This window comes from Molossus molossus, unplaced genomic scaffold (assembly GCF_014108415.1).
Source record: "Molossus molossus isolate mMolMol1 unplaced genomic scaffold, mMolMol1.p scaffold_m16_p_1, whole genome shotgun sequence".
NCBI classification, from domain to species: Eukaryota; Metazoa; Chordata; class Mammalia; order Chiroptera; family Molossidae; genus Molossus; species Molossus molossus.
The window spans coordinates 130,635,386-130,659,321 of NW_023425344.1; the positions used below are offsets into that span (position 1 = coordinate 130,635,386).

Genomic DNA, 23,936 nt, shown 5'->3' on the forward strand with positions numbered 1-23,936 from the left:
GAGAGTTTTATGGTTAGGCTAGTCTCTTGATAAAACTGCAGAGCATCATGCTATTAGTCACACAGTGAATTTCAAAATTTAAGAGTTTTATATTAAAAACTGGGTAAAGGTAAAATGACTTGATTGTAGTTGTAAAACGAATACATTCCCATTTAAATTCTGTTCTACAGTCCCAAGGCAAGTATAAATGTTAACATAACACTGTTAAATCAAATCTCAATGCAAGAGAACCAATTGCATCTCTACTTTAAATCTTATCAACTTTCCAAATTTTCATACTAAAATATATTATTGTATTAATACAAACTACAGTATTATACACTACACTGTGTAATAAATAAAGAAATATAAAAATAAGACACATAAATATAAAAGTTTTCTAAAACTAAAAGTACATATGTCAGTAAGAAGGGTATTAATACTGCCAGATTTGAAGACATACAGTACAAAAATGTTGCACAGATCTATAAACTAAAAGAGATAAAATAATACTGATAGGTAAAAATCATCTAATGTTGTTAATAAACTGGGTCCATAATAACTAACATTTGAAAATAGTTATGAGCCAAATAACAATGGCATGTCCATGTCAGAAATGCAAGTACATGGATAAAGCAGATTAGAAAATTTCCCTTTCATTTCTGTAGAGAAATTCTGAAAGTCAATTAATGCAAAATGAATACTGAGGACTTAAAACATGAAATATCCCAGTGTTTCAGTTTCTCTGACAGAGTCAGTGGTTTTAAGTTTTATTTTGGAATTTTGATAAAACAAACAAATCAACAAATGCTAGTTATTGTAGGCCACACATTGAACGAAGGCGGGTTAGAGCCTGGAATACTGATAAATGGCACTTACAGCACACAGGTCTTGCTTAAGGCCAAATGAGATACAAAGCTTCATATCATATCCTTCATATTTGTTACCACATACTCAAACACAATTACAAACACTGATTCTGCAGACTTTGCTGTCCCTACCAGTATTAACACTGTTAGTCCCTGCAATCAGAACGCAATGACAATCTTGAATTCCATTTTAAACCACATGAGTAAGAAACTTCAGTTCTTCTATCAGCTGCTTTCTTAAGGCTAACAATACACTTTAAATGAGAATACACTCTACTCTGACATCTAAATATTAGAAATTACTACCTTCTAGATTGAATTTATAAAAGGTAGTTAAGCACAATTTGGAACTGCATTATACTTCTCTGTGAAGGGAATTTTGTAGTGCAGAAGTTCTTACATTAAAAAAAAAAAAAAAAACATAATAAAATACTGAAGTGATTCAGTATATGTTTACCAATACAAAATTATAAAATTTCTCCCAATTGTACAGCTTAAGAATAAACCAACATAAGAGTGATAATTAATACTGATAAAATGAAACAATGCCAGATGTTTAATCAGTTTTCTTTAACATTTTAAATCTTTGCTTTCTGAGTCATTAAACTTTTCTAATCTGCTTCATGTTACAAACTTGTCCCTAACTTTGAAAAATGCACAAAAAATTACTAGGTCTGAGGTTCAGGCACACCTGGATTTTTTTGTGTTTTTTTTAAATATTTTTTTGTATTTTGTATTTTTTTAAATTTTTACTTTACACAGTAGTGAAAGAAATCACAGTATACAGGTTACTGTGTTTCCATGAAAAGCATGTATAATATAGAACAAACTTCATTACCAATTAGAATTTATTTTCCTTCTAAAAAAACTATTAGGCTTCATTTGTTTTTTCTTCAGACACTTGCTCACTATCCTCACTTACTTTCTGTTCTAAACTGCTCACTTGATTTACAGCTCCATCATCCTTCATGGCACCTTCAGTTTTTGTTCCTTCTCCCTCATTCTCTGCCTCTTCTCCTTCCTCCTCCTCCATCTCTACTTCCTCCTCCTCCTCCTCCTCCTCCTCCTCATCCACTTGTGTTTTTTCACATTCTTTTTCTTCCTGAAGTTCTTCCATCTCTTTATCCTCCTCCTCCTCTTCCTCTTTTTCACTGTCTTCATCCTCTTCTCTTGTCAAACTCTCTCTCTCATCTGAGTCGACCTGTGAGGGAGATGCCCTCGCGCCAACATGCTCACTCATTAGGACCTCGGGTCCTGCTTCTTCCTGCTCCATGCTGTCACGTTCCTCTGCTTCTCTCTTGCAGTAAGAGTAGCGATGATTCATGTGCTGAGAATAAGACCCAGAGTGTGAGAAACGCTTTCCACATTTGTCACATTGATAGGGCTTTTCTCCAGAATGTAATCGCATGTGTTCAATCAAATGATGTTTGTGTTTAAATGCCTTTTTACAGATTCCACATTCGTGGGGTCTTTTACCTGCAAAAGGAGAAGACCACTGTGAAATAAAATGGTGGCCTTAAGCAAATAAAATCCTCATAAAGCTTTTGAAGGAACTTCAGATCATGGAAAGGGTTATAAACTCATTTTCAAAAACTGTCAAGTTTGTCAACATACCTGTGTGTTCATATTTATGTCTCAATAGAGAGCTACTCTTTTGGAATATTTTATCACACAAATCACAAGCATACATTCCATTTTCTGTCTTCCGCATTTTCTTTTTGGGTGGTGTAGAATCAGAGTCATTCTGATCCTCTACATTTGATACTCCTTCTGAGCTAGTGTCTTGCTCCTAAAGGGCAAAAAGGAGTAAGAAAATTTCATTTAAATTTAAAAGATACAAGAGACATAAGTAAAAGTATAGGTTAAAGAACAACTTTGATTTATACTTTCAACAACTTGACCAAAGAAAGCACACTGCTCATCGCTGCAAATGGGCTCCAATGGTGGGGTTAGATTAGAGGTGGGGGCTATGCAGACCAAAGTAAGGCTTCGGGAAATACAGTCACAACTGTAACAAAGACATATGGTCAACTGGTACTGAAAGGAAAGGACACTAAAAAGAAAAAATGTAAAATGTGTGGTAATATTTACTTAGTTCCCTGTGCATCACTACTTCATAGGAAATTTGCAGAAAGTTTTAACTTATGAGTTTGTTAAATAATCACTAATCTATAACTGTATCCTTTACCTTCATTTTATCATTCTGGGCTTCACTAAACAAAAATTAAGATTATGTTTTTAAAGGTGGTCTTCCAACTGTATCTTCTAGAGCTTCAGAGTCCTGTGAACTAACCTCTACGGTCTCCTTTAAAAGAGAGAAGTTTACTCTATCATCTTCTAAGGAGCAAGATAAAAAATTATGCAGGAATATTTTATTTTTTTATCCTCACAGAAGGACATTTTTTCCATTTTTTGTTCAGATAGAGTAGGAGGGAGGGAGAGAGAGAGAGAGAGAGAGAGAGAGAGAGAGAGAGAGAGAGAGAGAGAGAAACATCGACGTGAAAGGGACACATCGAGTGGCTGCCACCCACACGACCCAACCAGGGCCAGGGACAAACTGCAACCGAGGTACGTTCCCTTAGCGGGAACCGAACCCGGGTCTCCCAGGACCGCAGGCGGACGCTCTAACCGCTGAGCAAACTGGCCAAGGTCTATGCAGGAATATTTTAAAACAAGAATATTTGTTAGTCAAAATGAATCTTTAGAATTTCAGCATAATAAAAAAGGCAGGCTCAGGGAGATAATTTTGGGCAAGAGGTCCTTGGGTAGGTAGTATAATCCTACAGGGAGCCTGCAGTGAAATTGGGTCCCCTGAGATCCTTGTCTTTTCTAAAGTCTTCCATTCTATTGTCTCTAAACACACACATTTTCTAAAGGTTTAAAGGTTTTCCACAACATTTCTTATGGCTTTGTAAGGTAGGAGAGGTGCAGCCATTTGCCTGGGTCATTTCTGAGCTGCCAGTGGGTGCGGTGCTAAGGAAGTTGACTCTATTTTCACTGCTATTTGACCAAGTCATAATTAAGTGAAACATTAGTAGTTCCCCCTCTTTCATTCAAAGGAGTGCATGATGTTCTATACACTAAAAATTTAGATGAATTCACTGGGCATGTGAAATTTTTTTCAAGAGTTATCACAATTACAGAAAACCCATTGGTAGCAATATTTAAGGAAAAAAAGCATTAACCACATTTGATCAGGATACTGTAATTATTTTAGTTGCACCTTCTTATAGTAAATATTTGGATGAAGGAGCAAATCATTTGACTCAATGCAAAATGGATAGAAAAAAATGGAGAGACATGTTAGTGATAGCAAAAGCCTGGACAATGAAATGCACCACAGTCACACAAAATGTTTCTATCTAGAACTACCATGAATTTTCGGAGAAAGTTAAAAAGAAAAATGTATATATTGATTCACAACCATATTTCCTCATATATATTAATTATGACTGAACACTGTTTAGTTACAGATCATAAAATGTTCAGTAAATTCACTAGATGAATTCTTATATATTTAACACATAAAAAGTGTTAGCTAAGTTTTCCTGGTGTGAAATGTCTGTGAATGGGAACATATTTTCATTTATTAATGATCATAATCAAGAAAGAAATTATTGCCCTGGCTGGTTTTGCTCAGCGGTTAGAGTGTCGACCTGTGGTCCAGAGATACCCGGGTTCAGTTCCCGCTAAGGGCATGTACTTCAGTTGCAGTTTGTCCCCGGCCCTGGTTGGTCGTGGGGGTGGCAGCCACTCGATGTGTCCCTTTCACGTCGATGTTTTTCTCTGTCTCTCTCCCTCCCACTCTGTCTGAATAAAAAATGAAACAATGTCCTCAGTTGAGGATAAAAATAAATAAATAAATAAAAAGAAAGAAAGAAATTATTTTTAAAACAGAAATCCTGTGAGTATTCCATTTTTTTTTTTTCTGTCTCTAGCTTCAAATAGTCTGAGACTTATCAATCATTTTTCACAGTAGAATAAAGAACACTTTAAACTTTAGTTGATAACTATACCTTGGATTAGGAAACAACTAAAGACATGATGCTACCAAAGTTAAAGCAAAAATTTATCTTTATAAAACAACGGTTTGTAACAACTTTCATGGTTCTACAGAAAAATTCATTTTCCACTTCCTTTTTGTTCAGTCCAAAATGTACAATATTTTTAAACTTAAAATTTTCCACTTAAATGTTTGAAAAAATATCACATTTCCCCAAAATTCTGACTGGTGTTTGTTAAAATAAATTTGTAATATTGATAAATTTTAAAAAGAAATAAGTCAAACTAGCATTTTACTAAACAGATGCAGGATGGGAGCCTTTTTTTTTTTTTTTTTTTACCTGATTTCCATTTGGCTGGATCACTTTCAAGGGTGTTTCCTGGACTGCAGGGCTGACTGTAGTAGAGTATGTATAAGCCACCTGGGGAATCAGAATAGTCTGCTTATTGGCAGCTAGTGCTCGCAAGCATGGAACACTGTTCTGGTCAGCAATGGCCACGATTGTGGGTAACTGGGCAGTGACTGTAGGAATAGCAATATTTATGGGGTTGGCACTTGGTGGGATTACATTTACAACTGGTTCTGAGTCTGTAATACAACTGTCCTTTTGTGGCTCCTTTTTTGCACAAGACAAGTTCAAGGGTTCTTCTTGGACAGAATAAACACTGTTGTGGTAAACACTAGTGATAGTTGACCTTTCCAATAATTCTCCCTGTTGCTTTGGTAGTGAAAGATCAAGAGGTTCTACTTGTGGCTCTTCTTGTGCACCTTCTGCTGTGTACAAGTAACCCTGTGTATTTCTGGATGAAGAAAGGTTCAGAGGTGATGGGGAGGATGTAATACTTCTGGAACCATTGATGGTTGATCCCACTGGTAAAACTGGAGAGTTAGCTATCTTCAGAGGACTTTGTAGATTTACTGTGCTGTCCTGGGATTCATTTGCATTTGAAGATTGAGGCTGATCATCATTCTTTGCAGAGATATTTACTTTGCCTGTTTCAGGAGAAGATGGTTCAGAAGACTGCACTGAAATCTGTCCAGCTTGCATCTTTTCAAACCACTTTTTTACTACATCCAGTGGTAGGTTTACTGAATCAGCTATTTTTGAGAGCTCTTCTGCACTTGGTTGTGCATTCAAAGCATAATAAGCTTTTAGAAGAGACAAGAGGTTCTTTAATGGTGGCTGACTGGGAGACAAATTGCCATCTCCAGAACCTAATGAAGCAGAGGACTCAGGCTTCTCAGCTTCCAGTGCAGGAAGTGGAGGAGGCTGAGCAGGCTGCTTTAGGTTATAGTGCTTTAATTCTGGAAGTGCATTAATATCTCCTGGACAATCATCACACAGAAGGCAAGTGCTATCATTCACTCCTCCTTCGAAGCTTTTGTCCTTCTCAGATTTAACAGTAAGATCTTCTGGTAACTTTTCACTTTTGCAACTGTTTGTTGGGACAGGATTTTCTTTTTTTAAATTTTGAGGAACAACTTGAAGTTGGCTAGGCTGCTCAAGACTGTAGTTGATGATAATTTTGGTTGTTCCATCTTGATCAACCAAGGGAAGACTGATGGCTGAAATAACAGAATGGCCACCTTGCTGTATGGATGAAGCACTGATTGTTTCTTGTTCTTTGGATGCAAGATTGGCTTGATTGTTCTCCAAAACTTGCCTTATTACATTACCATCTACTGCCACTTTAAGTACATTCTGAATATCACTTAAATTGATACTTATGGGAGACACCAAACCGACTGTTGGCAGAACAACAGCTTGCACCACACCCTGAGGAGAACTGGTTGCCTGTAATGGGCCACCACCACTAAAAACCCCATTTTGTAAAGGGGTTGAACAGTTGATTCCTGAAGCAACCACTATGGGTTTAAATTCATAATCCACAGGTTCAGTTTTAATTTGGTTTACAGAAAGTTGTTCTTGAAGGGGTTTATTCTCTATCTTTTGCCGTATCTGTGGTCGTGTGGGACTTCCTGGTGATGCTGAAAGAGATGGTGAGGAACACTGAGATGTCTTGAGTCCTGTTCTTGGTCGCCCATTCACAGGCATCAAGCTGATACATTTCTTACTGCTTATGTGTGAGCTATAGGAACCAGAATGAGAAAAACGTTTCTTGCAGTTTGGGCATTCATATGGCTTCTCTCCTAAACAACAACAACAACAAAATATATATATATTTATATATTTTTATGTATCCACATTTTCCTTAAAACAAACAACATCAATTTTAAAAGGGGTTACCATGTACACTTGTGATACAATTTTATTTAGAATCACCATTTTAAGTTCAAGATCCACATAAATGTTACAAACATTAGTAAAACATTAGTCTGAATTATGTGTGCTATCCAATATAAGGTAATCTTCTCTGTGTATGTGTGTAATATTTCTGCTAACCCTTAAAACTTCAATCATTCTCAAATACACAAAATATATTACAACCTACTCTTCCAAGTGTTTTTTTTTTCTTATTCTGTTTCACCAATGTATGTAGTTTTCTATATTTCAATCTACTTAACCACCTGTAGGAAAAACTATTAGAGAAAAGAAAAGTGAAATATCCCATAAAACTTATTAAGTATGAATATCTCTGATTATATGAATCATATAAATATCTTTCCCATATCTATAAGTTTTCCTTGTAAAGATCTTTCTCAATGGGAATAAAACTGTAAATATAAAATATTTCTATAAGCCTTGGCTTATTAAACTGGGATGTATATACTCCTGAAGCTATAAGGCAATGTTCTAATATGTATAGCAAAGCATCTTGGAATTTCAATTTTAATGACAGTGATGTTATGGCAACTTAAAATATTATTATTTTAAATATTTTTTTCTTTATTGATTTTAGAGAGAGGGAGGGGGGAGAGAGAGAGAGAGAGACCATTGATGAAAGAGAATGACTGGCCGCCTCCTGCATGCCCTTCACTGGGGATTGGGCCATAACCTAGGCATGTGTCCTGACCAGGAATCAAACCAGTGACCTCTTGGTGCGTGGATTGATGCCCAACCAGTGAGCCATACTGGCCCGGGCTATTATTTTTATATTAACACATAAATTATACTATGTTGCACAAATGCAACATTTGTGTGAATTGTTAGGGAAAAAACACAATGTCAAAGAAGCTTTTTGCCTGTAGAGGCCTCCTTTCAAGTTGTTTCCCTAGACCTTCCAGGGATACAAGGCATTTATTCTCTTGGCCATTAGGGATACTTTGGTAGAAAATTCTGAGAAGCACTGAGCTAAATGGACTATTTCATACAACCCCAATTTTCCGCATTTTAATTTATAGCTATAGTTTATTAATTTATAAGTTAAAGGTTACAGACTATTAGTTTCAGAAATAAGATAGAACCTCTGGGTTTTGTGTGCCATTTATTCCTTGCACTTATTGCAGTGCAGGTCACAGAGATGCATATTAAATCTTTTTAAAGATTGATAAATGGCTAATAATAGAATTATAAAATGTAGTGATGCTGATTTATCCACTCAATATCAAAATAAAGGTCATTCTCTTCCTCTTTCTTTCTAAAAATCAAAATTAATGGAAATAAAAGCAATGAGAAAGTCAATGAAAGCTCTCCTAGTTATGTGACTTCAATGTTATAAAGTTTTAAAAAAAGTTATATATTTTCAGAAATTTGATTACTTGAAGAATCAGATATTAGAATTGCAAGGCATCTAAGAAGTCCCCTACCACAGCCTCCTTATCAATGAAGAGTTCATTCTTGACATTGGCTATTCTCTGCTGAAACTCCTTTATTAAGAGGAGGTTATTGCTGCTGGGCAACTCTATGAAGATGGTAGTTTGGTCCTGATTTGGGTTCAGATCCTAGGTCTTTCACATACTATTTTCTTAACCTTTTCAAGCCTCAGTGTTTTGGTGTGTAAATAAATGTAAATATACCCTCACTGGCTTGTTATGACATTTATATGAGATAATACAGTGAAACTCAGTGTGCTGTTACCAAATGTTAGTGATTATTTTAAAAAGCATTTCTACTAATATACAGGTTCAGTTGGTTTGGTATAATGCCTATTTACTTCTCTGTGTTAGTTTGCCCTTCTGATGCCACATAAAAAAAGTCTGACTCTTCTTCTACAAGCCAGACTTTCAAACTGATAAAGAGTAGTAATATGTACATCCTTAAACTACCCTTGTATAGGTTAAACTTATCCAGATCCTTCAAACACTTATAGGACATGGCTTTTAGAACCCTCGCCCACTTGTTAACTCTCCTCTGGAAATTCTCCAGCTCATCAATATCTTTCCAATAGGATGCCTAAAATGTAATTCAATATTTAAATTGAACAGATAAACATTTCCAGGAGTGGTAAAACAATGGGATATGGTAGAGCATATCTCCTTTTAAAATTACTTGATAACAATTTCTGATGAGCCATATGTTTATTCTCTTACTCTCTTGATTCTCTTGCTCAGTGGGAAAATAAGAATCTATAATATAGTTTCTCTCATCTTTACAAACAGGGAGGTAGAGAAACACAATGGCTTTGGAGTCAGGATGCCTACATCCGAGTGCAGCTCTGACATACATTAGTTGACTTGGCTATGGACACATTAAGTTCTCAGAGACTATTTTTCTCATCAGTAAAAAAAAAAAAAAAAAAAGAGAGAGAGAGAGAGAGATAGCAGCATCTACCTCATAGGGTTATTGTGAGGACTATATAAGTTAATACATACAAATAACTAGAAGTTGGCTGTATATGGTAAAGTGTTCAATACATGCTACTTATCATCACTGTTGGGAATTACTCTAATATTTTATTGTTAGAAAGAAAGTCTGTAGAACAATTATTCTAAAGTAAAAGTCACTATGCTTGTTAGAAAACCCCTACTTCCTAACATCATAGCTTTATGGTGTATAGCTAAAGTACATCACTTAATTTATCTATTTAGGTTAGTGTTTGCAACTACTCAACCCTGGAGATGACATCAGGAAGTTGTGCTGCTCAAAGTCAGATGTGCTATGAATACTGAGATTTTTTTTTTTTTTTAATGGCTGAGGTAGGTGTTTGGAAGCATCTGATGTAAAAATTTTACAGGTTAAAATTTATATAATGCCAAAGAACAAACCTAAGTTATTTTCTGGGGAGGCTCATAGATCTTGTGCTGGTGCTATTTTGTCTCACCTTTGAAGGGAGGTGTGGTGGCCTCCTCCTCATTATAGCTTAATTCCCACAAGCAGAGTTCAAATAATGGCTGACACATGACTCTGCAGAAGGCTCATTTTATGGGTATCAGAAGATAGCAACAATCAGTATAATTTTAGAGAGTATAATTGAGGACCATGATCATTAATACTTTTTAAAACCTCAACTGCGAAAAAAAAATTACAGAGGTTTACTGAAGGATATGCAGTCATCCATTATTAGATATTTTAAACAGTGCTTTAAACACTATAGTGAAGGATTACTTTTTCCTTTCCATTTTTTGTTTTAAATTTCCAAACTACTGTGGACCAATATTGTGTAAAACAGAATGAAATTGTCACAGCATTGTCTTGATATATAACAGTTTCTAAATGCTTCATCTCAGTTTCTGTATTTAAAGAACTGGTAACAACTAGCTTGCAAGATTGCTACCAGTCATGGGATAACACTGCGTACTCCTGTTCAATATTTTCCTTTGGATAAAGCAGGCCATCAGAGAGCTACAGACTTAGATTGTTCAAGTAGCCACCCTGAAGAAATGTATTTTTCCTAATTTCACTTTAGTAAAATATCATTGAACTGTGTTGAAGAATCTTATTTAAAAAAGAAAACCCTATCAAATTCTCCATTGTATTAAGTATATTTCTGAGGATGATATAAACTGTATTTTGCTCTTCCTTCTTTATTATGTTTCATGGAACAAGTTTCTCTATAGACTTAGTATCAGGAAAAGGTGTGCTTTTTCTAGCAACAGAGTCTTTTTACTCACAGACACTGGTGTTGGTTATTGGTCGCAGTTTTCTTACCTCCTAACCCTTGGAGTCTAATTTGTGGTCTGCTTCCAGGATGTGCAAGGGATTTCACAGTACTCATTTTTTTCACATTTATCTCATGACTGTTTTACTTTCTTAACTTTATTTTCCTTATATGTTTTAAATTAAAGTATCTTCTGCATTAAAGGTATACAAGCCTCATATTAAATAATTTTAAGAACAAGACAGATATTAACATGTAAAAAATGAACAATGCAGAGGTCTGTGCTCCATGGCGCAGCTTTTTATTTTTTAAATAGATTTTTAGAGAGAGAAGAAGTGAGGGGGGGAGAGAGAAATATTGGTGTGAGAGTGAAACATCAATCAGCTGCCTCCTGCTAGCCCCTTACCGAGGAAGGAGCCTGCAACCCCTGCATGTGCCCTGAATGGGAATCCCAGCAACCTTTTCATGCATGGAGATGACGCCCAACCGAGTCACATGGGCTAGGGCTGCATTAGCTTTTTAAGCAGCAGCAGTATACTGTTAGCTTAGATAAAGCACTTGACCATCAAAACTCCTAAAAGTTTTCTGTAGATATTCAGACAGTAGCTCCTTACTTACTACTTGATTGAGACTGACTGTTGAAGATCAATACAGGATCCTATGATAAATATCAACTTGCTTTCAGATCTGTATTTTAATTTTTGATATGAGCCATGCCTCCCAGCTTTGTATCATCTATAGATTTGATAAATTCTGCTACACAACTGTAATAGAACCATATAATACTCACTTGTACATGAATCTACTCTAAACTTTATGTTCCTTCCTCTACCCCATTTCAACATTTAAAAAAGCTCTCCCGAATTAGCTGCAACTCTATCAATAACTTCAAAGCATCTCTGGTAGGGAGGTTATTAAAAATATATTATTGATGAAAACAGGAGCTAAGAAATAGGATCCTGTGGCAGGCTGCAAAAGACAACCTCTACTTTCCAGAAACATTAATGTGTGAAACAAATGTTTTTGTAAGAATTTTGGTTTGAGGTTTTTTTTGTTTGCTTGTTTGTTTTTTTTGTGGTACATGCCCCTAGCAGGAACCAAACCCGGGACTCTCTGGTCCTCAGGCCAACACTCAACCACTGAGCCAAACTGGCCAGGACGAGCATTTTTAAATGATAATTTTAACTTTAATTAGTCCTCAATGGGCAGCACAGTAAAATTTCCAGAACCTTTGAAGTTCCAAAATAAAATACAGGTATTACAAAGCACCCCTCACAAAGCCACCCAACCATAGTCTTTTTGTAGGATGTTTGCAAAATGTAAATGTTAATACAATAATTTTTACAATATAAGTAATGTACAGATACAATAATTCCCATTCATCAGCTAGTACTTTTTTTCATTAAAATTACTTAAATCTAAAATAGCGTACCAAAATTAATCAGAAGAATAACAGATTTCACAGTGCAATGTGGGGTGCTAACTTTTCTCTACAGCTTCTGTTCAAGTAGAGCCTATGAAGCAGTGCAAACATAGCTATCTTTGTTTTAATGTTTCTAAAAGAGACATAATACATTTACCACATAATACTATTCATTTTGTAAGTAATGATTTAGAAATGATGTGGAATAGTAAGGTGAAATGATGGGGAACCCATTTTTCTTTTCAGTTCTCATTAATACTGCAGGTCCCTCTGCCCTCATGCTGCCCTCCCTTGCTGACTCCACATGACCCCTCAGCATTTCCTATCTGGAGTTCTACTTCTTCTCCTGTCTTGTAAACAACATCTTCGTGTCCTCAATTCCTTGTGCAAATACCTTTTTTCTTTATCTTGTTAACTGTGCAAAAGAGGCCATGAAATTAACATTCATCAGAAAGTTGAAGTGTTTTTAGGTTGTACTTCTTATTATGACATATTGTACTCTGATAAGGAAATTTTGTGTGTGTCATATAAACTTGATATACTTTAGTCAGAGATTAAAATTTCAATAAAATACCATTTATAAATAGAAAACTTCTCCAGATTTGTCTGTATACTAAAAGAAAAACAAGGAGTTTCTAATCATGTGTGTAGATCACATGTTATAATATTTATTTCCACATATGCTATAATATTCAAGGTGTGAAAGATAACAAATATTTACCACTGTGGATTCTTAAGTGCTCTTTTAGATGATGTTTATATTTGAAAGCTTTTCCACATTCAGTGCACTTGAATTTACGATTTCCTCCAGACTGTGTCACATGTCTCTGTAAGAAAGAATTGCATTTTATTTATAAAGCAAAAAAAGCTCTAGACATTAAGAACATCCAATCTGCTAAAAGTATTGTTCTGGTGGTGATTTGTTTCTTAAAGGCCTCAAATTATAGCCCTCACAAAAACCTAACATTTGAAATATTACCAAAAAGGAGGGTGATAGAGGGAATAGAATTTTGACATGGAGTAAAATTTCTACTTTTTAATTTAAAGTATCGGAATCAAACTTTATTAAGCAATATAGTACTTAGCAAAAATAATATATTCTTTACTAGGCACTGGAGAGATTATCTTATCTGTACTCTAATGTATAGATAAAGAAATTGAGGTCAAGAATATTTAGTAATCTGTCTAATGCAGTTACTCAATAGAAGAACAAGATCTCCTGAATAGGAGATAAGGCCAGGTTTTTCCAATATTTTATCCTGTCTCTTATATGTTTGATGTTTCTAAATAGTACTCAAAATTTTTTTCTTTATTGATTTTAGATGGGAGAAAGGGAGAGAGAGAGAGAAACAATGATGAGAGAGAACATCAACTGGCTGCCTCCTGCACATCCCCTATGGAGGATTTGGCCCACAACCTGGGCATGTGCCCTGACCAGGAATAACTGGTGACCTCTTGGTGCATGGGTTATCACTCAACCACTGAGCCACACCGGCCAGGCATACTTTAATTTGATGATTTAAAAAAATATGTCCATCTTTTCCAGCCAAATATGGACTATTACAATAACTTTCTGTTTAGTTTATCAAACCTCCACTTTATATATTTCTAATACACTCTACACCCTTAATTTTAGAAAAACACTGCTTGAATTACTCAGCTTGAAAATTGCCTAACTTTGTGAATTTTGGGGCCCAGGATCCAAAAGTGTTAAGAATTTATGGGAACAAGATTTCTGAGACATAGCTACTTCCTTCACAGCTACTGCCCAGAGGAGCTATACATAAGACTTCTTGTTTCAAAACTACAACCTTTTCTTAAACCATCTCCCATATCTTGCTTTGGATTATAAAGCTCTTCTAAGTAAAAAACAATACTCCTTCCCACTCCACCCAATCACTGCTTGAATTAAATAGAATCCTGCTCATAAACCTCCAAAGGATTCCCATAAACCCCTGAGTACAAATTCTGAGTCTACAAATTCCAAGTTCATAATGGCCTCTGAGTTTGCAGGTTTATTCTTTACCAGTTCTCTAAAAGTTTCTGCCCCAGTCATTTAGTGAGTGTGTTTTCTGCACATACATTGCTCTTCTCTCTCCCCTTGCTTTGGTCTATACTATTTCTTATTTCTTGGCTGCTTCCCTTTAATTATGACTTTTAAGATTCTACATATTTTTCAAAAGCCTAACTCAAGTACTATTTGCCTCATGCTCACCCTAACTGGAATCTCCTTTCTTGTCTCATTCCTGTAGTAAGGAAAGAAAATATGTTCTTACCAGGCCCCATTCATTAAAACCCATGGCTTTAAATATAGAATATATGGTGACAGTTCCCAAATTTATATCTTTAGATCTCTCTCCTCAACTTCAGACTCTTCTGCCAGCTGCTTCTTTGATATTCCTTGATATTAGAAAGTAATAGGAATCTGTTAACATGACCAACACTAAACTCTTAATTTCTCTCCTGAAAATCAGCTTCTCCTCTAGTGTTTCCTATCTTTGTGAATAACACCCTCATTTATTTTATTATTGCTTAGGCCCCGAACTTTAGTGTAATCCTTGAACCCTCTCTTTTTCTTTTCCTTTTTAATTAATTAATTAATTAATTTTATTTTTGTTACATATGTTTCTCCTTTTTTCCCCTATTGATACCCTCCTCCCCATCCCACCCACCCCGTACCCGGTTTTGTTGTCCATGTCCATTGGTTATGTGTACATGCATAACTTTTGTGGTTTATCTCTTCCCTCCTCCCACAACCGCCGGAAGTAGGGTTGTCTCTGGGTCTACCCTTTCCTCAGACTGTTATGCTCATTATATTCCACAAATAACTGAGATCATGTGGTAATTGTCTATTTCTGCTTGGCTTGTTTTGCTTAGGATAATACTTTCCAGGTTGCTACATGTCGTCTCAAAGGATAAGAGATCGTTCTTTCTTATAGCTGCATAGTACTCCATTGTGTATATGTACCACAGCTTTTTTATCCATTCATCTACTGATGGACACTAGGGCTGTTTCCAGATCATAGCTATTGGAAATAGTGCTGCTATCCACAAGGGGGTACATATATTCTTTCTGCTTGGTGTTTCAGGCTTCTTAGGGTATATGCCTAGAGTGGGATCACTGGGTCAAATGGCAATTCAATTTTTTAATTTAAGGTAAACTTATCTTTTTTGTTGTTACAGATGTTTCTCCTTTTTTACCCCATTGGCACCCCCTCCCCATTCCCCCCGCCCCATCCCCGGCTTTGTTGTCCATGTCCATTGGTTATGCGTACATGCATATAAGTTCTGTGGTTTATCTCTTCCCACAACCCCCATGCCTTCTTCTGAGGGATGTCAGTCTGTGCCCTACTTCCACATTTCTAGGTCTACTGTATTCTTCAGACTGTTAAGTTCATTATATTCCATATATAAGTGAGATCATGTGGTATTTGTCTTTTTCTGCTTGGCTTATTTCACTTAGGATAATACTTTCCAGGTCCCTCCATGTTGTCTCAAGGGATAAGAGATCTTTCTTTCTTACAGTTGCATAGTACTCCATTGTGTATATGTACCACTGCTTTTTTATCCATTCCTCTACTGATGGGCACTTGGGCTGTTTCCAGATCTTAGCTATTGTAAATAGCGCTGCTATGAACATGGGGGTACATATATTCTTCCTGATTGGTGTTTCAGGCTTCTTAGGGTATATTCCTAGATGCGGGATCACTGGGTCAAATGGAAATTCAATTTTTAATTTTTTGAGGTACCATCATATTGTTTTCCATAGTGGCTGCACCAGTCTGCATTCCCACCAGCAGTGCACTAGAGTCCCCTTTTCTCCACACCCTCACCAACACTTGTTGTTTGATGATTTGTTGATGGTGGCCATTCTGACAGGTGTGAGGTGATACCTCATTGTTGTTTTAATTTGTATCTCTCTGATGACTAGTGGTGTTGAGCATTTCTTCATATGTCTCTTGGCCATTTGTATGTCCTGTTTGGAGAGGTGTCTATTCAGCTCCTCTGCCCATTTTTTAAATTGGGTTCTTTGTCTTCCTTTTGTTGAGTTGTATGAGCACTCTATATATATTGGAAATTAACCCCTTATCTGATATATCATTGGCAATGATCTCCCATGCAGTGGGTTGCCTTTCCATTTTGATGATTGTATCTTTTGCTGTGTAGAAGCTTTTTAGTTTGATGTAGTCCCATGTGTTCATTTTCTCCTTTGTTCTGTTACTTTAGGTGATGTATCAGTGAAAACTCTGCTGCGTATGAAGTCTGAAATTTTGTTACCTACATTTTCTTCTAGGATTTTTGTGGATTCATGAGTTACATTTAAGTCTTTTATACATTTTGAGTTTATTCTTGTGTATGGTGTAAGTTGATGGTCTTGCTTCATTTTTTTGCATGGAGCTGTCCAATTTTCCCAACACCATCTATTAAAGAGGCTGTCTTTACTTTACTGTATGCTCTTGCCACCTTTGTCAAATATTAATTGAGCATATTGCCTTGAGTCCATTTCTGGGTTCTCTATTCTGTTCCACAGGTCTATTTGCGTGTTCTTGTGCCAGTACCAGGCTGTTTTGATTACAGTGGTTTTGCAGTATAACCTGAAATCTGGTAATGTGATCCCTCCAACTTTGTTATTTTTTTTCAAGATTGCTGGGGCTATTCGAGGTCTTTTTTTGTTCCATAAGAACTTTTGAAGTATTTGCTCTAGTTTTGTGAGGTATATCATTGGTATTTTGATGGGGATTGCATTGAATCTATAGATTGCTTTGGGAAGTATGGACATTTTAATGCTGTTAATTCTTCCAATCCATGAACAAGGTATGTGCTTCCATTTTTTTTATATCTTCTTCCATTTCTTTTTTCAATGTCCTGTAGTTTTCTGCAAATAGGTCCTTTATTTCTTTGGTTAAGTTTATTCCTAGGTATCTTAATTTTTTTGCTACAATGGTAAATGGGATTGTTTTTCTAGTTTCTCTTTCTGTGAGTTCATTATTGGTGTATAAGAATGCCATCAATTTCTTGACATGAATTTTGTATCCTGCTACTTTGCAAATTCATTTATTAAGTCTAGTAAATTTTTGACGGAATCTTTGGAATTTTCTATGTATAGTATCATGTCATATGCGAATAATGACAGTTTCACTTCCTCCTTTCCAATTTGTATCCCTTTTATTTTTGCTTCCTGTATGATTGCTGTAACTAAGACTTCCACTACTATGTTAAATAAGAGTGATGAAAGTGGGCATCCTTGCCTTGTTCCTGTTCTTAAGGGAAATGCTTTTAATTATTGCCCATTGAGTATGATGTTGGCTATAGGACTTTCATATATGGCCTTTATTATGTCGAGATATGATCCCTCTATTCCCACATTGCTGAGCATTTTTATCAGAAATGGATGCTGGATTTTGTCGAAGGGTTTTTTGGTATCTATTGATATGATCATGTGGTTTTCATTCTTCATTTTATTTATGTGGTGTATCACATTTATTGATTTGCAAATATTGTACCAGCCTTGCATCCCTGGGATGAATCCCACTTGGTCATGGTGAATAATTTTTATGATGTATTGCTGGATCTGATTTGCTAATATTTTGTTCAGAATTTTGGCATCTATGTTAATCAGGGATATTGGCCTGTAGTTTTCTTTCTTTGTAATGTATTTTTGCTGGTTTTGGAATTAGAATTATAGTGGCCCATAAAATGAGTTTGGAAGTCTTCCTTCTTCTTGAATTTTCTGAAATAGTTTGAGGAGAATGGGTGTTAGTTCTTTTTTGAATGTTTGGTAAAACTCCCCCTTGAAGCCATCAGGGCCTGGGCTTTTGTTTGCTGGGAGAGTCTTGATGATCTCTTCAATTTCCATAGTTGTTATTGGTCTGTTCATGTTTTCTATCTCTTTGTGGTCCAGTTTTGGGAAACTGTGTGTTTCTAGAAATTTGTCCATTTCGCTTAGATTGTTGAATTTGTTGCCATATACTTGTTCATAGTAATTGTTAACGATCTGTATTTCTGTGGTATCAGTTGTTACTTCTCCTCTTTCATTTCTGATTTTGTGTATTTGGGTTTTCTGTCTTTGTTTCTTGGTGAGTGTAGCTAAGGGGCCATAAATCTTGTTTACCTTTGTGAAAAACCAGCTATTTGTTTCATTGATTCTTTGAATGTTTTTTTTTTTTTTTTTTTTTTTTTTTGTCTCTATGTCATTTATTTCTGCTCTGATCTTTACTATTTCCTTCCTTCTACTTGCTCTTGGGTTTTCTTTTTGTTTGCTTTCTAGTTCTTTAAGTTGTGAAGTTAGATTGTCTATTAGAAATTTTTCTTTTTTCTTGAGGTAGGCCTGTAGAGCTATGAACTTCCCTCTCAGAACTGCTTTCACTGTATCACGGAGATTTTGTGTTGTTGTGTGTTCATTTTCATTGGTTTCCAGGAAGATTTTATTTTCTTCCTTGATCTCCATGGTAACCCATTCATTGTTCAATAACATGCTATTTTATCCTACATGTTTTCAAATGTCTTTGCATGTTCTTGTTGCAGTTGATATCTAGTTTCATGCCATTGTGATATGAGAAGATGACTGATATGATTTCAATTTTCCTTAATTTGTGTCCTAACTTGTGGTCTGCCTTTGAGAATGACCCATTCTCAAAGAATGTGAATTCTCTAGTTTTGGGATGTAATTCTCTGTAGATATCTATTAACTCCATTTGGTCTAGTGCTTCATTTAGAATCTCTGTTTCCTTGCTAATTTTTTTGTCTAGAGGATCTATCCAGTGATGTCAGCTGGGTGTTGAAGTACTCTGCTATGATTGTATTGCTATCGATTTCTCCTTTGAAGTTTTCCAGAAGATTTTTAATATATTTTGGTGCTCCTATATTGGGTGCATATATATTTATCAAAGTTATATCTTCCTGTTGGATAGATCCTTTCAATATTATGTAGTGGTCTTCTTTGTCTCTAGTTATGGCCTTCATTTTGAAATCTATTTTATCAGATATGAGTATTGCTACTCTAGCTTTTTTTTCCTCTTCTGTTTGCTTGGAAGATTTTTTTCCATCCCTTCACTTTCAACGTATGTGAGTCTTTTGTAAACAACATATATGTGAGTTATGCTTTCTTATCCAGTCAGCTACTCTGTGTCTTTTTATCGGAGCATTCAATCCATTCACATTTAAGGTGATTATTGATATGTACTTATTTATTGCCATTTTTGTTTAGTGCCATTATATTTTTCTTCCTATTTCTTCTACTAATTACAGCAGTCCTTTTAACATTTCTAGCAGTGCTCGTTTGGTGCTAATGTATTCCCTTAGCCTTGTTTTGTCTGGAAAGCTCTTTCTTTGACTTTGTATTTGAATGATAGCCTTGCTGGGTAGAGTAGTCTTGGATTCAGATCCTTGATTTTCATGACCTTGACTATTTCATGCCATTCCCTCTGCACTGTAGTGTTTCTGTTGAGAAGTCAGCTGAGAGCCTTTTGGGGTTTCCTTTGTAGGTAACCTGTTGCTTGTCTCTTGCTGCCTTTAGGATTCTCTCTTTGTCTTTAATTTGTGGCATTTTGATTACTATGTGTCTTGGTGTGGGCCTGTTTGTGTCCTTCTTACTTGGGGCTCTCTGTGCTTCTTGAACATTAATGCCTTCTTCCTTCACCAAGTTAGGGAAGTTTTCTGTCACTATTTCTTCAAATATATTCTCTAATCCTTGCTCATTTTCTTCTTCTTCGAGGACTCCTATCATGTAAATATGATTATGTTTCCAGTTGTCCCACAGTTCTCTTAAGCTGTCTTCCTGTTTTTTAATTGTTTTTTCCTTTTGGTTTTCTGATTGGTTGATTTTTTTGTACCCTTTCTTCTAATTCATTGATCCAGTCCTCAGTTTCCTCTACTCTGCTGTTTAGACCTTCCAATGTGTTCTTTATTTCTGATATGTCATTCTTCATTTCTTCTTGGTGGTTTTTAATTTCCAGTTGGTTGATTTTCAACATTTATATGTCTTTACTCATGGTGTTGATGTCCTTACTCATGCTGTTGAGCTTCCTCAAGATTATGGCTTTGAATTCTAGCTCTGTTAACTTGCTTAACTGCTCCTCATTGATCTCTTCTTCGGTAGAGGTCTCCTTGTTCTTTCATATGGAGTTTGTGTCATCATTTTGTCTATTTCAGTGGGTTTTGGAGCCTGTCAAATTTTCCCTGTTGGTATTGGTATTCTGCAGTTTGTGGCTCCCTGTACTGGATATGGGTGAGTGAGGGTGGACCCACGTTAAATACCAGTATCAAGTCTTACTTTCCTGGGTAGAGTTTCAACCCTATGAAAGGTTCCGTTTTCTACCTTTTTGCCTGGAGACTATTACTGGTGGTTTCTTGAAGAGCTTTGGGTTCTCAGTTGAATGAAAAACTCCCTCAGGTGTTCAGAGTAAGGGGATTTCCAGAAGGTGGGTTAGATGCTGGTTGTTAATGAGCCTCAGTTTGCATTTAAATGGCCCACATGGTGGTGTTGAATCTCTGACGGAGGGGTTGTCTCCTCTCCACAGAGCTCTGGGAAGGAGTAAGATGGCTTCTGTCCTGCGTGGCTACAACTCAGCAAAAGCTCTGAGTGCCCTCCAAATCCTGACTGTCCCCACACAGTTCCAGTTTAGTCCGCCCTCCCTCTGCTGAAGCCCAAGGTGAGTAGTTGTGGCTTTTTAGTGTCTGTCCTGGCTCTGCTCTGTGGAGCCACTTGGGAGTTTAACCCCGAGGGTGCTGCTGACAGCTAAGACGGCTGCAGTCCGTGGGCTCCCAGGCCCCTCTTGCACCTCCGCAATCCTACCAGGATAGAGTCAGTGTCCCTGGTTATATGGTCCTCGCAAGCTGCTTTTCTCTTGCTTTTTCCTGATGATTTGTCTTTATTTTAGTTGTAATTCCAGTTTGTTCCTGGGAGATGGTCTATGTAGCTTCACTTCGCTGCCATTTTTGGGGAAAAAAAATCTCTTTCTCTTATATCCTTACCCATTCCACCAGCAAGCCATATAAATATATTCTGAATCCTATATTCCTCATTAGGTGATGTCTGTCACCACCACCTAGTTTAAAGCCACCAACCACCCCTGGCCTGGCCTACAGTAATAGCATCTAAGTGGTCTCCCTGCTTTCGTTTTTGTCTCTCTTGACCTATTCTCTGCCCAATAGCTAGTGTTCCCTTGAAAATAAAAAAATAATAAAGTGAAAATTCAATATCCTTCAAAGGCTTTCCTATCCCACTTTGGGATAAAATTCAAAGTCTTTATCATGGTCTATACAAGGAGCTACATCATCTGTTCCTCCATACCTCCTGGCCTCACCTTCTTTTTCCCTTTGTTCACACCAGCCTCCAGGCTGTTCTTTGGTGATGTCAGGTAAGTTTATGCCTCAAGGCCTTTTCATGCTTTCAGTCTATTCCCTTTGAATGGAGTGCCCTTCCCCCAATCATTCGATCACTGGCTTCTTCATTTCATTCAGGTCTTAGTTCAGATGGCACATTCTCAGAAAGGTCTCCCTACCCTCTAAACAAATAGCAGTTTTCATCACTTTCTGTCCTCTTACTCTATTTTTCTTCATACTACGAGTGTGTGTGTGTGTGTATAAAATCCTCACCTGAGGATATTTTTTCATTTATCTTCAGATACAGTATGAGGGAGGGATGGAGAGAGAGAAAGAGAAACATCTATGTGAGAGAGACACATTGATTGGTTGCCTCCTGCATGACCCCAACCAGGGCCGGGGACAAACTGCAACTGAAGTACATTCCCTTGACTCTTTGGTCTGTAGACCGATGTTCTAACCACTGAGCAAACTGACGAGGGCTCTCGTTTTTATATATTATATCTGTTTTATATCACCTATTAATACACGGTGGTGCAAAAGTAGGTTTACAATTGTTCATATGGATACAATAATTAATAAATAATAATACAAGAATAAACTGTTTTGCTTATTCACACTGTAAACCTACTTTTGCCCCACCCTGTATATGTCCCCTACTCTCAGGGACTTTGCTCGTTTTTTTCACTATTGTAACACCTAGAACAGGGCCTGACACATAATAGCAATTCAAATATTTGTTGAATGAATAAATTAATAAGACACGAAAATGCTTACCTTTAAATTGTAGCATGATTTTCAAAGACCAGCATGCTAGATACTTCTACCCTTTAGTTTGCTGCCTCATAACCTAAATTGTTTCCAAGACCTCCCTATTTTTCTTCCTCATTTTATTGGTCACCACATTTATCACAACTCCTTCTGACTTTAGTCTGACCACACACTTCATATATAACACCTACTACCTTTGTACCCATCAGAGAAATGATCAAAAAGGGGGTTTCATGCTCATCAAAGATCTTACAATTTGCTTTTACAATGGCATCTCCTGCTTTCATTATTAGCTCTATCTGTCCTTTGGAGATCTTTTCATTTGACAAAGGCCCCTGGTATGAGAGGGTGGGGGCAGCAATTGCAAGACGGATCTGCTCCCCAACTGTCATGTGAACAGGCTCTTTTCCCAAGGCCCATCTATACTGTAGTTACATCAGGACTCTAAGATGGAAAGAGCACTTGTCTGAATTGTCCCTAATGAGACTATAATAGGACCCTGGCTGGTATGGCTCAGTGGTTGAAGCATCGGCCTGCACACCAAAGAATTGTGGGTTTGATTCTGGTCAAGGGCATGTACCTCGGTTGTGGTTCGTCCCCAGTCCTGGTCAGGGTTGTGGAGGAGGCAGCCAGTCAATGTGTCTGGCAACATCGATGTTTCTCTCTCTCTCTCTCTCTCTCTCTCTCTCTCTCTCTCTCACCCTCCCACTCTATCTGAAGATAAATGGAAAATCATCCTCAGGTGAGGATTTAAAAAAAAGAAAAAAGACTGTAGTAGGGGAAGATGGTAAATAGATGGTGTTTGTCTTCAGTAGTTCCTTCTCTGCATCAGTATTCTCCTTGTTTTGGTACTGTCTCCCATTTCAAGTGCTCATTCAGAGACTGAACTATTAACCTATCTAAGGCAATCTTGGTTCTATAGTTCCTGATTTGTCAGTCCCCAAACCCCTCATTGCTCAAGTCCTAAGAAGATAAGCTGACCATGTTCTATCATTCTCTTTTCATATATATATATTTTTTTTAATCTGGCCATCATCTTAGAAATGATCTATTTTGTTCTCTGTGGGATATACGACTTACATTAGATATATTCCTAGGGCAAAGTTCAAAGGGACTCATTTATATAGATTATTTTCTTTGGTATAAGAAAATGGACATGTGCCCCAATCACAACAGATAGCCTTGACATACCCCATGCAGTGGAATATTTATTTGATTTTTTAAGTTAGATTTAATGAGATATTCAGTTGATTTATAATTGATAGTTATCAAGACCTCATAAAAGAATAAATGGCAAGATTCTTTGACTTTAATCCTTAAGTACAGAGCCAACAATTTACATGTAACTTATACTTACAGAGTAGTCTTGGTTTATACCTCTAGAAATTGAGGTAAAGTGACATAAAGGTAGAATAAACCATATGAAAATTGAGTCTTCAGAATAAAAATGCATTAGAATCTAAACTTTAGATTCTTAGGGGAAGCACTTTTCTTATTTACTGGAGCTTATACTGAGAATAAATAGTCATTGGTTAACAAAAAAAATGGAACTTAATTATTATTATTTGATTTTCTTTTAAATTTGGTCAGTAGTAAGTCATGGGGTTTAATGTAACCAATATTTATTT

At 36.5% G+C, this 23,936-nt stretch overlaps 1 protein-coding gene across 11 annotated transcripts in view; it reads right to left on the reverse strand.

Annotated features, from left to right (window-relative positions):
• Window positions 1-1,331: 1,331 nt before the first annotated feature.
• The window catches only part of ZEB1 (zinc finger E-box binding homeobox 1), a 273,742-nt gene continuing 251,137 nt past the window's right edge, over window positions 1,332-23,936 (reverse strand). For all 11 annotated transcript variants that reach the window (XM_036261960.1, XM_036261954.1, XM_036262012.1 and 8 more), the window contains 4 exons: window positions 12,935-13,040; window positions 5,192-7,002; window positions 2,463-2,637; window positions 1,332-2,324 (listed from right to left, as the gene is read on the reverse strand). In XM_036261960.1, the coding sequence (XP_036117853.1) occupies window positions 1,720-2,324; window positions 2,463-2,637; window positions 5,192-7,002; window positions 12,935-13,040 (2,697 nt within the window). In that variant the 3' untranslated portion in view covers window positions 1,332-1,719. The remainder of the gene's footprint in view (window positions 2,325-2,462; window positions 2,638-5,191; window positions 7,003-12,934; window positions 13,041-23,936) is intronic.